The 15,252-nt window shown below is 37.4% G+C and overlaps 2 protein-coding genes across 2 annotated transcripts; both read left to right on the top strand.

The window, feature by feature from the left end:
• The first annotated feature begins 1,061 nt into the window (after window positions 1-1,061).
• On the top strand, window positions 1,062-7,574 carry LOC116287319 (uncharacterized). The gene is made up of 9 exons (XM_031693986.2): window positions 1,062-1,582; window positions 2,174-2,376; window positions 2,533-2,773; window positions 3,146-3,362; window positions 3,650-4,158; window positions 4,347-4,438; window positions 4,917-5,090; window positions 5,385-5,574; window positions 6,172-7,574. The coding sequence occupies exons 1-9, from the start codon at window positions 1,306-1,308 to the stop codon at window positions 6,432-6,434; spliced, it is 2,166 nt and encodes a 721-aa protein (XP_031549846.2). The 5' UTR covers window positions 1,062-1,305; the 3' UTR covers window positions 6,435-7,574.
• A 1,052-nt stretch (window positions 7,575-8,626) lies between these two features.
• Window positions 8,627-15,252, top strand: LOC116287242 (counting factor associated protein D). The gene is made up of 9 exons (XM_031693894.2): window positions 8,627-9,616; window positions 10,990-11,177; window positions 11,496-11,736; window positions 12,250-12,445; window positions 13,151-13,362; window positions 13,535-13,626; window positions 13,764-13,922; window positions 14,121-14,316; window positions 14,811-15,252. Exons 1-9 carry the CDS (start codon window positions 8,797-8,799, stop codon window positions 15,194-15,196), a joined length of 2,490 nt encoding a protein of 829 aa, XP_031549754.2. The 5' UTR covers window positions 8,627-8,796; the 3' UTR covers window positions 15,197-15,252.

Raw genomic sequence — 15,252 nt, 5'->3', positions numbered from 1 at the left:
CTATTAATATGAGAGGCACTGGGAAGGTGAAAAGTTTTGGTCACATGACCAGAGCTTGCGTTTTTTAGTCAGCATCGAGAAACGAGCCAGGCACTTATAATAGCTGATACAGAGGAAGCCCAATAAGTTTTATTTAATTCTTAAGTCTTAAGAAGAGAAAAAACTAGTTTGGGAACCCTGTGGACGGGCTTTTATGACTAATGCTGCAGGTACCTGCCAAAGATATAAACAGGTGCAAATACAATGTCTCCCTCTCTCCACACACACCCCCCCCCCTCCCCCTCGCAATTTCTTTGCATTCAAACTTGTTACCGGTAAAACCGGTTTCAAAATCTATCTATGAATCTGCTTGCAGAATTAACTATGAATGTAATATTGAGCTTGGATGCAAATTCATTTAAATCAAGTTGTCTTCTACCCATCCTAAAGGTTTCTCCTTCTTATCTATGATTACTAAGCCGGTTTGAATGATTAAGTTTTTTCAGTAAATGTTGAGTGTGCTATTTTTACACTGTTTGCATTCATGTTCTCACCTATTTTCGTCATTAGTTCGCCAACAAAACTAAAAAGAGTTTCCGACTAAGAACATACTCGATGCTTTTTTTTCAATAACCATTCGCCAAGGAAATGTTGAATGAATATTATATGAATATTGTATGACAATAAAAATAATATTCATTGGCAAAACTATAGCAAATATAGCTGATTTCTTTGCATGTAGTTCTGATTTTCCTAATTTTTCTGATTTTACTGAAGGTGAAATTTATGTATTGAACCGGAATTAAACCATATTTTTAAGAAGTATTTTAACGCATATGGTTTTCTTCCTACCATCATAACATATTCTAGTTTGATACAAAAGACAACAGCCAGAAATAGCTAGAAGTGTTCCTTTCTACTGTGTTTGATGACCCTCGACCGTAGGCCTTATTTTATTGACCAAGTTCACTGGTGTCTCCTTGCCAAATAAGGAACATGTTGATAATACAAACATACTGTCAGTCAGCCGTTCTTTCTATCTGACGTAATAAACGTCTCGAGTCATACATAAATATCAACAAAATACTACCAAAATCTTCAATGTAACTTTCCTAAATGATACCCCTAAATATCTATGACATAAATGATAATTATTAGATTTTTTCCTCCGACTTGTAGCTCGTTTTTCCCCCGTTGTGTGAGTGTGCGACGGCCTTAAAGTGTTTTTCCCGTCTGCTATTTCAAAGTTCTTCAAGGATCCGTAGAAAGACCTGTTGGGATTATTCATTTGAATTATCGACCGAAAAAGATCAACTTTAGAGAGGAATGCCAGCCTACTGGAAGATCATAGTGACTGCTTTTCTACTTACAGTAGCTACAGCTGGGACTTATGTTTATCTTAAACGCGACGACTTTCGAAGCTACATATCAGAAATTATTTCTAAAAGAGAACTGAAAATTGGAGATAACTTAGCAAGCTTACATTTCCCTGAGGAATACCACTCTACTGGCGTTCTTCATCTAGTTACCAGCAATATCAACGAGCCGTTTGAAATATGGTATAGTCAATCAAGGAAGAAAAGTAGGATAGACTATTATAATGGTAAGTAATTATAAGCGAAAATATATGTTAGAATTGAAAAAGTAGCCAGATTTTTAGAATACAATATAGCTGGTCAACGTTTACGACTTACGACCGAATCTTAAGCTTGTATACTCCGTAACAAGTTCATCGCAACGCTACTTTGAGAATTATGATACGTGAAAATGAGAAAAGCCAAATCACAATTCCGTTCATCAAGATTAAATTACAACACGAGTTTCAGAGACAAAAGAACAGATTTTCTTTCAACAGTTTTGCTAGTTTGTTTTTTCTTTCTTCGTGTGAGCGTAATGAAATCATCATAATTGAACTTCATATTTCAAAATAACCTAAAAATCAGTAAAATAACTCTTCTTTTACTATAAATCTTCTAAATTGTTCGAGACTCAAAAAATTTAGTTCAACATTTCTTCTTTTTGTTGTTAGCGATAAAGTTATCCATGGTCACGAGGATTGATATATGACTAGCGTTCTTACGGAGTTAAGAGAAAAAGATATAAATTTTCAAGCTTTCGCCATTTATCTCATAAAGTCTGCTAATAATCTCAATTTATCTATTCATCCCTTTATTTATTTACTTACTTATTTCAGGAGATGTCAAGACATTCCAGCGTGGTGATATTGGTAGATACGGAATGTTCTTTAAAATTGTTCCTAAGTACTCTTACAAAAGCAAAAAACACTGGAAGGGGTGTTGGAAACGTTATGGAGTCAAGAAGCGAAAGATTAACGCACAGACAATCCTTCCACATAACGCATCATGGCCCTTCAGATCCAAAATCAATGACTTCAAGGTACCGTATAAGAAAGTTGCATTCATATTGATATATTATACCTACTCCAAACTTACCGGCAATCAAAGAAATCATACTCAAGGGCATTAAACGTGCTGGGACATGGGAACTTATCATGCCAAATGTAAAAGAGCTTATATTTCATTTTATACATAGTATGCTGGTGATAAACGCATCAAAGGCAAGCTATGCACCAAATGGACTTACAAGGTCAACGTCTTAGACAAGAAGAACAGCTATGTATTCTACGCTACAAAGACAGACCCTCCCCTGCCTGTCCGCCTGGAGATGAACGGATATGATACACTACTGGTCTCCTATTATGACTCCTACGTCATCGATTATCTTTCGTTTGAAAAATGGAAATATGATACAAAAAAGTTCCAGATTCCTCATCGTAAGTTGCAACGATTCTCCGACCCCTCTCCTCCCCCTACCCTTCACTTTCATTCATCTCTTTCTATCCTTCCTAGACTCTTTACATTACATCATGAAGAAATAGAAAGAGCGCGCACGTGCAGTGTGCAGTTATAGAGCACGCGGTGATTAGCAGAACACCTCTCAACACACAAGTGCTTCGTAAATGCATACAGAACAGGAGTGCTAGCAATTATTACTTTTTTTTACGAAAACCAAATTGAAGTAGCCGTTAATTCCTTTAGATACGAATGTTAAAATGAAGTGCGCACGCATGCTGTTTGTTCTCATAGAGTACGCGCCTCAACCAATAAGAAAGCAAGATTTATGACAGCTATTTTATTATTCACAGTACATCACGACAAATGGTGCTGGGACACCTCAAAGATGTCAAGATCAGGCGACGGAGCGTCTGCCTCGTTGAATCCCATGAGCGAATTCACCTCTGTGGGACACGAAGCCGACCCTATTGAACAAGATTTTAATGACTTTAAAAACGAACACAGGAAAGTGTATAAAGATGTAAAGGAGCATCAGAAGAGAAAGCATATCTTCAGACATAATGTCAGGTAGGACCAGCTGTCTTCTAAAGTTGACATGCGCAGACGTAAATCCAGGAGTAAGTTTGGGTAGTGACTAGACATCGCCCGCCCCTTCCCCTCCCCTTTTTTGCGCAAATAAATAACCGTGTTTATAACTGAAAACATTGATCCAGAAAACCTTTCACCCGATTTAGTTGAGAATTTGAGATGCCATCTTTTGCCATTTTGCTGTCTGGTATGGGCTTCCTGTGGTATTGGTGCCAGGTTACCTTGCAACAAGTAAACCCCTTTTAAAAGCTCTTTATTATATTCAGGTACATTCGGTCGATGAACAGAAGAAATCTCAATTACCGTCTGAGTGCAAATCACTTTGCTGACTTGACCGATAAAGAATTTAATTCTTACAAAGGAGACATGGGTGACAATGATGATGATGATGACAAAGGCCAGGAGGATATAAATGATGATGATGATGATTATCATAGTCATGATGAGGCACCAACAGACGATGAAAAACCTAGTGATGATAGAAGAGATGATGACGATGAAAAACATAAACACGATGATGATGATGATGATCAATCAAAATATGATAACAATGACGAAAGATACCACAATGATGATGATGATAGAGACACACAAAGAGATGACAAAAGAGATGAAAGACATCGACATGATGAGGATGACAGTTACCATAGCAACTTTGGTAGTTCAAGAGATAGTAAAAGCTATAGAAGAAACCACATCTCTAATCGACACAAGAAAAATAAAAAACTCAAAGAAGAATTCAAGATTCCTGATGAACTGGATTGGAGAAAATACGGTAAGAACACGTGGCACTTAATTGGCTTTATATTTGATTGGCTAATATTCCTCTTTCTGTTTCTTGATTGGTGAATTTAAAGCGGTAGCCCTTTAAATGCCATTACCCGTTTTTTCACCCATTTCTGTCAAGTGTATTGTCAACAATAAAAACCAAAGATTTTTCATCATTTTGTTTCCTTTTTTCAGGTGCAGTCAATCCTCCTAAAGGACAAGGAACGTGTGGTTCATGTTGGGCCTTCGCCGCAGCAGGAGCCATCGAAGGTGCCAACTTTATCAAGGTATAGAGCACTATTGATTTAAGTAATAGATACCGGTAAATGCCCCCTCCCCTCCCCCCTTAAGAGACCTGTTGAATGCTCATTACTAGGTATCTTTAGTGACTTTAACACACAAATGGGTTTTTTACAACAACTAGAGACTCGCCATCTGATTGGCTGACAATAAAAGGAAAAACACAGAATGACGAATCGCTAGCGCGCCCTCCATGACGTCATACATGGTCAAAAGGAAGACAGGCAATGGAAATCTTTGAGCGATTTGTTATTTTCAGCATACATAAAAACAGACAGTACATTTCTTTCTGCGATTTGACTTTTAATTTTGAATATATTTGCGAGAACAAAATCCAGTATTTCAAGTCCAGAGGTGGTGGTACGAGATATCCCCACCCCACCCCCCACCCTCCCTCTAAATCAGGTCCCGTGTTAAAGATGGAATCAACTTAATCTTTCCTATTTGTGTTCTTAAAATATCTAGACAGGAAAACTAGAAAATCTTTCTGAGCAGCAGCTGTTAGACTGTACTTGGTTTACTCCAGGCGCTGACAAAGGAAATAATGGGTGTCTTGGTGGATGGACTTGGAAAGCTTTCTCCTGGGTAAAGAAGTTTGGCCTGGCCAAGACGAAAAGTTATGGACCTTACCGAGGACAGGTAATAAATATAAAGACCCCTTGACTCAATAATATTCCAGTTTCGAGTTCTCTGTTACTCACGGTTAGCCCAGACTTTGTGCAGAATATTCATTTGTTCCAGTGAAGGTCCGTGGAATTTCAAAGTGTTTGTATTGTTGAAGTTGTGCATTCTTTATTTTAACGTTGTGCATATATTCTTCTTCATTTACGATAGAAACTATTTTGAAAAGTTACATTTCTGATATTTTTGTATTAATAAATTATTTATTTAATATTTTGGTATTAATTATTATTAACGAATATTTATTTTTAGGAGGGGTTTTGTAAACTGAAGAATGTGACCATAGGAGCACGAATCCACAGTTACAGAAGAGTGAAACATTACAATCGAATCGCTCTCAAGAAAGCTTTGTCATTTCACGGCCCAGCAACCATATCCATCAACGCCAACCCAAAAACACTGAAATTCTACAGTAAAGGTGTTCTGGATGACATTTCTTGCAGTGAGTTTGAATTTAACTTTTTTGGTTCTAATAAACATCAGCAATTAATAACCTTTAATAATATCCGCCCTGAAACCACCTCTGGGCTGATCTAAGTCAGGGCATGGCTAACTCACAAATCACCCTGAAACAACCTCTGGGCTGATCTAAGTCAGTGCACGGCTAATTCACAGATGTAGAACCCTGAAACAACCTCTGGGCTGATCTAAGTCATGGCACGGCTAACTCACAGATCAAACCCTAAAACAACCTCTGGGCTGATCTAAGTCAGGGCACGGCTAACTCACAGATTGAACCCTAAAACAATCTCTGGGCTGATATACGTCAGTGCAAGGCTGACACACAGATAACATCGAAAACTAGCGTGTTAGGTTTTCTAGACTGACGGAGGGAAACCGGAGAACCTCCTGGAGAAAAACCCTTGAATCAAGTGAGAGACCCAATAAACTCTACTCACATGTGATGCCGATCGAGTCAAGGAATCAAACCCTGCATGGGACCCCTGAGGTGAGAGGCGAGTGCCCTACCACTACACCACTCTTGATTCACTGTCAGCCTGCCCGACAAACCGTGCAATTTTCTTTTTTTTTTCCCTAGGTAACAAGACAGATCATGCTGTGCTTCTGATTGGCTATGGCAAGCATGGCGGAATTCCTTACTGGCTGGTAAAGAATTCCTGGTCACACAAATGGGGTAATCATGGCTTTATTAAAATCAAACAAGGGCTTTGTGGAATTGAGAAACGACCCTTCGTAGTCCTGAATAAAAGTAACAAACTACTTCCTTGGCAGAAGGACAAGTCTGCTAAGAAAGATAAAATATTTTTATCTAAAAGACACAGATACCATCAATACTGGTGATACCATACAACATGGGGAATTTTAGCGCATGTTAAGCGCAGAAGCGAAACTTCTCTTTATTTAATTGTTCTTAACAAAGTAGCTGAAGTAGAATCGAGATAAACCTTCAACGACGATGCGTAACGATCTTTTACCGTAGAAATGATTTCAAATTGTACGAAGATTGATTCTCTAGAGAACAACATTGTATGGGGGCCATGTTGGTTGATATAACAAAAGATATTATATATATATACATATGATGATAAATACCTAGTTCGCTTCTATAAAATAGAATGTTTTCGAATTAGACCGTTGCGTTTCTTAATTACAGTCTCATTTACTCAGCGTTGGCTTCAAAGTCAATGATGAAATATTTAAATGCCGACGGTAAAGTAAATAATCATGCAAAAATTTAACAATACAAACACTCTTGAGCTTCCACGAAGGACCTTCACTGTAACATGAATATTATACACAGAATCTGCTAAAATAACTCTGAGCATATTCCCTGTGCAACAGAAAATTCATAATTAACCAAAATGGCGGCTATGAAAATTAGCAAGTTACTTTGAATACCGAGTCGTTAGGCATTTAGTTTGACGTAAGATGCATTTGCAACAAATTAGCAAGGTTCTGACTTAGTGTGAATGTAGTGAATGTAATGAATTTATATAAGTTATTCAATTTATTCAACCGGGTTCTCCTGTTTAGCAACACAGGTCGATTATGGCATGCAAGCTCGCTCACTAGTGGCACATTTATTTTAGAGGGAAAATACAACTTTGATACTTAGAACATTTCTATAAGAAATATTAACAAAGACATGATGGCCATGTTGAATAACAGCTAATTATTTTATGAAGTCCTCCAAGATGGCGGCTATGATGCAATGTACGCATGCGCGAAGATACAAGTACATAGCCTCATGGTCTACGTTGACTCGTACACCATTCGGACTGTGGATCTAAGTGTAAATTGTATTCAATATGAGGCAAACAAGTGTGATTCAGTTCACGTAAATACACGAAACTCACGCTCCAGACTCACGCACAAACATATAATACCGTTTGTACAAATTGCAATTTTGATGACAATACTGTATCATAGATTTGTTATTTAATAAACCTTCCTTTGAAATAAAAATCATTTTAGCAATAATTTTGTAATTTTTGATTTCAATTAATTGATATTTTTTTCGGTTCAGTTTGTTTATCAATATATGGCTTCCAATCAAGCAGCATTTCATTGAACATCAGGGGTGTATCGATGTCTTGACGGGGGTGCAATGTAATTTTCCCGCCAATACACACGCGTACGCGTTTCATGAGTAAAGTTTCCCGCCATATCCACAGGAATCCCGCAAGAAGTAATGAAATTTCGGTGCCCGATTTTTTTTTTTAGTCTAAAAAAGTTGAATGAGGGAGGGCGGGTCAGAATGATCAAAAAAAAAAAAAAAAAAAGAAGAAAAAAAATCAAATTTAAACTTTCAATAAGTGGTACATAAGAAACGTTTGCGTCTAGCCAGCATGAGGTGCTGATAGCGTTTTTCTATCATCCGGTTGCTGGCAGGTGTGTTTCAAAGTAACCAGGGCCCAGTTGCATACTAAGCTCTCTTAAGATTAAAAAAAACTTAAAAACACTCGACTCGTAAGTATATGTCTTAGTACAATGGCCTATTGTTTTGGAACAATACTTACGGATGCTCTTATCTTAAGAGAGCTTTATGCAACCGGGCCCAGATCTTTAATCGATATATCAGCATGTATTTGCTATCGCTCTTAAATTCATGTGTTAAATAAAGTTTATTGTATTGTATAATATATTTTTCTCACGATTTTCGCATTATTTTTGACCACCAAGCTTAACAGTCCTAGTAAAAAATTAATTTGTTCAAATTACCACACTTATTGCAACGAAGTATATCGAGCTATAAATATTTTATATTTAACGACAGGTATAAGTGTTTTATGAAACAAGAATGTATCTAAAAGATAATGTATTGTTTGAGCACCAGAAAACACAAAACGGTTTTTCAACAAGCGAGCTACTAACCAATCACAGTCGAGTTTCATCAATCGGCTGAGTGGGTTTGACTGTTAAGCAAAATATGATCAAAAGTAAATATATAAATAAAGATATATTTTAACTTTTGATTTTTACATCCCAACACAATTAAATTCTTCTTAATTCAACTCGATGGGATTTATTAATTGAAAATGACAATGAAATGATGTTTTGAATGAAATATTTTGGATCAAAAAGTCAGCAAGCAAACGCATCCTACAAAACAACGTTGATGTCGGCCCACAAGTAAAAACTCTTCGTGTTTTATGGCAGCGAAAAACAAGGAAATTTATGCGAAGAAAAACACAAGCCTATCATGATTCTAGGATATCTTTTATGGTATCTAGTTCTTGATTTTGCTTTCTCCTCTGGACAAAATTATTTTTTCGACAAGATAAAGATTCGTCAAGACCAAACAACAACCGGTGTTATCATTGAAGAGAAACCAACCGAAAATTCGACAGAGTTCGGGAATTTTTCGTCGAAACGAATAGAGGAGCTGCATGATGGGAGAGTCGAACAAAATCTGTCTACATCTGTTATTAATAATGACAACTTGAATCTTAATTTGTCAAAAAACGATGCGGGTGTTCATGAGATGGCTGGTGAATCGAATCGTACCGTTGTTGAAGATGCAACTCATAACTACGAAGCAAACAACTTGAAAAATGTTGATGGGGACGAAGACTTGGCTTTGAGTACTATAAACGGTTCATTAAGAGGGATTTTTAAATTGCGAGATCTGAATAATTTTGATAAAAAGCGGTTGGCAAGTATTCTAAAGTCGATGGAAGGAAAAACGTCTTCAGTCGGTACACTTCATATGAAATCAAAGGATCGAGCAACGAAACTTTCAATGATCCTTAACTCGCCTTTAAACGACACGAATAAAGATGAAAGTTTGGAAACATTATATCCTAATCCTGACAAAATTATTAACCAACTTTCCAATGAATTGAAAGAACTTATAAAATACCATAAAGGACATTACTGGGATAAGATGAAACATCACATTCAATTTGCAAGTACTTATCACACACATGGTACGATCTCTCTTCCTTATGATGGAATAGTTGAACCTTTCGAGGCTTGGTACGCTGGGGAATACAACATGAGCAGAATAGACTATTATTACGGTAAGTTAGAATTCAAAAAACGTTTCTTTACGATTAGAATTCGAGAACAGAGCGGGGAAAAGGCGCGCGAAATTCCTTGAGGACTTCAAAATGGCTTCCTCGAAATTGAAACCATTTTGCAAAAAAAAAATCTTCTACAAAGAATATATTCTTTTTTACACAACATTCATATTTGTAAAAAAGATTTAGAATCTCCTCCAAAGATGTTTGAGTTATTATTTTTAAGCATCTTTTTGAGTTTAGGAGGATGAGGTGACCGGCCATTTTGATTCAAGGTTGTTTAATATGAGTTGATCATGGAAAGGGCGGGAACAAACTGTTTTCTTTGTTGATTGGTAAAAAATACAAAACATAACCAACGATAAAAATTCCAGCTAACAGAAAATTCAAACAAACTTTAGTACCAGTAAGATTATATAAACATCAGAGAATGAAAAATTCTGGAAGACATATTTGTTATAAAAGATCGAGTCCAGGACAAGCTGGCGTTGTCTACTATAGGACAAGTATAGTAATTGTTACAAGAAACTTTTGGTTGTAGAGGCGTTCTTAAACAGTTCATTTAGACTGGCGTAAATGGTGCGATTTCAAACGTCACCAATTTTCATTCATCCATTTGAACCGCCGTTTATTTAGCAGTTTTTGACATGAAATTATCAGTTAAAATTTTCGAGTTTCGTATCTAAAAACCTGATCGTTTTACATTGCTCAAGTTTTCGAACTGTTTTTGGATATACTCTTTTTCCAAAGACAGAGAAATTCTATCTGTATAATAGTAAATTTTACAAGCATAAATTTCCAAGGATTTTCAGAATTTTCAAATTTTATTTTTTCTGAATATAATTATTGTAATAATGAGGAAGATTCTTGTCTTTGCGCTTGTTCTGTCGGCTATTTCGGTGATTGCGACCATCAGTGTCATAGTGGGAAGAATTATTTATAAACAACGACAAAAGAACTGTAAAACAAAGGCGCGTAATAATACTACGGGACATCATGGTAGCCCTGCCCATGATGCCTCACTGTTCAATGTCACTAGACATGGGCTGTACGATGGGAGGTTTGGATTACCCCGTACTTATCACTCAAATGGAGTTATACATCTTCCTTTTGATGATATTCACGAGCCGTTCGAGATCTGGTATGCAGGAGATTATAACATGAGTCGTATTGACTATTACTATGGTGAGTTTCGTGACGGCTGTTATGTTCTCTGCTCTGCTCTACTCTGCTCTGCTCTGCTCTGCTCTGCTCTGCTCTGCTCTGCTCTGCTCTGCTCTGCTCTGCTCTGCTCTGCTCTGCTCTGCTCTGCTCTGCTCTGCTCTGCTCTGCTCTGCTCTGCTCTGCTCTGATATTATTTTGTTGTTTATCAGGAATGGACAAGACATTTCAGCGTGGTGACCTCCTGGACCACGGAGTCATGGTCAAAGTCATTCCTGTTCACTGGGGCAAAGACAAAAATCTGGACAAGAACACCATCAGTTGTTGGTATCGCCCTGGATTTAGATGGGCACCTCAACGAGGTCAAAGCGTCATTCCTAAAAATCTTAATAAATTCAAGGTAATATAATGAATTCCCATTTCAGACCACGCGTCATTCCCTAGAGTATAATTTCTTTGTTTAATGGTTGTGCATGAGAAGACATATGAATATGTATACACCTCAAAAACAGAATTTTACATGTATTCTAAAGAGAACGAAACGTGCATGTCTGAAATGGGAAAACGTACATTACCCAAAGGTAAAGATGCCCATTTGACTTTTTTTCGAGCCATCGGCATCATTTGAATTGGTAACCAAGTCTTGCATCAAATTGAGGCACATTTATGCACGCATGCGCTCTTTGATTGTGCCTCTAACACTTTGATTGTTTTACAGTTTGCTGGCGAAGAATTCCGTAGCGGGATGCCCACGTTAAAGTACTTGCGAAAGACAACAACATTCAACAAGAAAAACACTTATACCTTATACATCACTAAAGAGAAGCCACATCGTCCATTGCGTTACGTCATGCATGGTCGTGACACACTTTTGCATTCTTCTTACGATCATTACGTCATAGATTATCTTACATTTCACCCGTGGAAGTTCGACTTTGAAGTCATGAAAATACCAAAAGGTATGAATTAAGAATGCATGTATGAATTCATATATATATCAATGTGAATAGAAATTTGGTCGAAAATTACAACACTGTTCTCTAGAGCAGTTTTCGTATGACTGTGAAAAGCTCAGTGCCGTATGCATGCCTTACCGTGACCGTGATACTTTCTAGGATTTTAATTGGCTGATTTTTTTCACGCGCAATATGATTGGTCTAAAAGTGTCGTGATCTTGGCGTGACCGTGTCCGCGCCGCGTTTATGCCGTGTTCCGGGTATTTGATTGGATAAAGAGTTAATTTTCGAGCAATGTGATTGGTCTGACGTATCCCTTGCCGTGTCATGACCGTGTCTCGTGCCGTGAGCTTTTCACAGTCATACGAAAACTGCTCTATTAATCATTCCGAGGCTGAGGAGAAAACTGGGTCGAGTTAGCATTGCAGTGCATCATGGGACTGTTTTATGAGTCGACCCTCACCACGGAGATGCTTTCTCCCAGTGCATGATTAATGAATGTTTTTGCCTTTAAAGGAAACTTTTGTGAGAAAACTTTAAGTAAACATCGATCGAAACTTCACTTCAACCCGATGGCGGAGTTTATGCATGAGAATTTTGATGATATTGACGTAGAGGAACTGTACGAGCATTACAAGAAGAAACACGGTAAACAGTACCCAGATGAGAGAGAACACGAGCAGAGAAAAAATATATTCAGACACAATATGAGGTAAGATAATATGAATATCTGTGTGGCAAATACAAATAGACGTAGTTTTTTCGAGTTTCAAATTACTCAGGGTTAGCCTCGTATCAATATTCACAAATACCAACGGTAAAGTAAAGAATGCACGACTTTAACAATACAAACATTTTGAAACTCCACGGACCTTCACTGGAACACGTGAATATTCTGCACAAAAACGAGGCTAAGCCTGAGTAACAGAATACTCGAAACTGGAGTATTCAGGAGTCTAATTGATAACAGTGTTTCTTGGGTCACCGAAGGGTTTACCTTCCATAGATGAAGTTTTTCACTTATAGGAATAATAAATAGGTTAATTAGGATACACTTTTTCGTTCTTTTTTTTTTTTTTTTTTTTCTTTCTTTTTTTTCTTTCTTTTTTCTCTTTCCACTCTTCTTTCCTTTCTTTTTTCTATCTCTTTTCCTTTCTCTTCTTTTTTCCTTCTTCCTTCACATCCTTCTTATAATCTTATTTGTCCTTTCTTCCTTGTTCTTCTTTTCTTCTTTCCTTTTGCTCTCTCATTCTCTCCTCCTCTCATTCTTTCTTTTTTCTTTATTTCTTCTATTCTTCCTTCCTTCCTTATATAAAAACATGATGTTTGATCGTTTTGCCACTGTCTTGACCAATATCTCCCGTTCAATGATATTGAAAAGTTCTTCATAGTCTGTTGTATACTATTTAACTTCTAGATATATAAGGTCTCACAACAGGGCTGCTCTCAGCTACACCCTTGATCCCAACGAGCTTGCAGATGTAACAGACGAAGAGTTCGAAACCTACAAAGGTCTCCTGATCGACCCCAGCGGAGGAGACGAAAAGCTAAAGAAACAGGCTATACCAGAAGTACGATTCAGCATCCCTCACAAGCCTCTACCTGGCAATCTGGACTGGAGAGAATATGGTAAGAAACTGGTAATGGAGCAACGTCAAAATAATCGTCTAGAAAGGACACTCAATTTTGTTGATTGGTGCAATGGTAGTTAACCTCTCCCCTCCCTCTCAGAGACCTGTTGTAATGCTCGATAATACTCAATAACAGATTACAAACTATACATAATTGGTCATTATCTCAGGAGCTGTCACACCCGCCAAGGCGCAAGGTCACTGCGGGTCTTGCTGGACGTTCTCTGCTATGGGGCCAATAGAAGGAGCTTACGCCATAGAGGTATCCATGGAAACTACAATACAAATTTCTACTTATATTACCACAATAAATTACTTTTTTATTAATATATTTCTAACGTTCGTCATCGTTGTCATGGTAACGTAGTCATGAGCTCCTTTAACATATTTTGATGTTAGACAGGTAAACTAGTTGATTTCTCGGAGCAACAGCTTCTAGACTGCACCTGGGGGTTTGGAAACAACGGATGCCGCGGTGGATATTCGTGGAAGGCTTTGGTTTGGGCAAGAAAGTTTGGCGTGACATCTAGCGAGTCGTACGGTAGATATCTAGCACAGGTGCGTTATACGTGACATGTCACGACATTATAAACTCATATCAGTTTATAAAAAGTCTCGCAACTCCAATTTTTTAATATTTTTATTTGAGAATGAAACTAATCCACTGTTTTAACATCTCACATTTCGTTTCTTGTTTGTGTGAACAGTATTCTTTCAATCTTTCTTTTATTTTCTCGTTTTTTCCTTTTCCCATAGGAAGGATACTGCCACTGTGCACCGAAAAACAACTGCTCATCAGTCCAGTTTTCTCGGGTAATGACCACGCCCAAGAACGACGAAGATGCACTAAGGCGTGGTCTTGCGTGGTATGGCCCGGCGTCCATTGCCATCAATGTTAACAGAAAATCGTTCAAATTCTACAGTTCGGGAGTTTTAGACGATCCCAAGTGTGGTATGTTGAGCATGCATGCTTCATGGCCACCAAATTCGTTAAATTAACTTTTGATATAACAAAAGATTTATCAACAAATTCTTTAGCAATGAAAAATTTTATTGACGAAGCTAGCCATAAAAATTGAATGATTTTTCTCTTTTAACTTTCAATATCTGAAAGTGTTTCTTCAAATAACGTGAACTCAAGAATATCCGGTTTTCCTCTCTCCGCAAAATGCGCTAATATAAATTCAATCTGTGAGGAAGCCGTCTCCTGACTTTGATAAACCAAGATGTTCCAGTGAAGGTCCGTGAAATTTCAAAGTGTTTGTATTGTTGAAGCTGTGCATTCTTTACCTTATCGTTGGTATTTGTGAATATTTAGACACTGATACGAAGCCAAGCCTGAGTAAATGAGTCTGTATATTCAAGGAACACAGGGTTTAGTTAGGGAAGGTATAATTGCTTGAGATATTTTCCGGATTTTTAAGATTTTATTTTTTTGCTACACAGGTCCACATACAAATCATGGTGTTGTTATCGTTGGTTATGGAAAAGAAAACGGCAAGGAGCACTGGATTATAAAGAATTCCTGGGGGAAATTCTGGGGCGACGAAGGCTTTATTAAGATATCCCGAAAGGACAATCAATGTGGGATTCTAACAAATGAACCAATCTTTATCAAGTTCAATTCAACGTCAAAATTACACGGGAAGGATTTTCCCTTTCTGAAAATGGAGAAGGTATCCTTTGTCGACATGGAGAAGAAGATGAATGTATCGGCGCTGAAATTATCGCCTTTTGATTACAAACGATCTGAGATCGATTTCTGGACGCCACCGGATTTTATTAGAGACAATAATGATGAGAAGAAAAAAAAAACGATAAAAACATTTTAAAATCTTGACCACTAGGGATATAATGCGTTTTTAACAAGAAGAGTAAATAAGTCGAA

Source organism: Actinia tenebrosa, unplaced genomic scaffold (genome assembly GCF_029948245.1).
Source record: "Actinia tenebrosa isolate PJP-AT-01 unplaced genomic scaffold, QUT_ActTen_1.0 PGA_scaffold1__47_contigs__length_23844297, whole genome shotgun sequence".
NCBI lineage: Eukaryota > Metazoa > Cnidaria > Anthozoa > Actiniaria > Actiniidae > Actinia > Actinia tenebrosa.
This window is presented reverse-complemented; position numbering and strand designations above follow the sequence as displayed.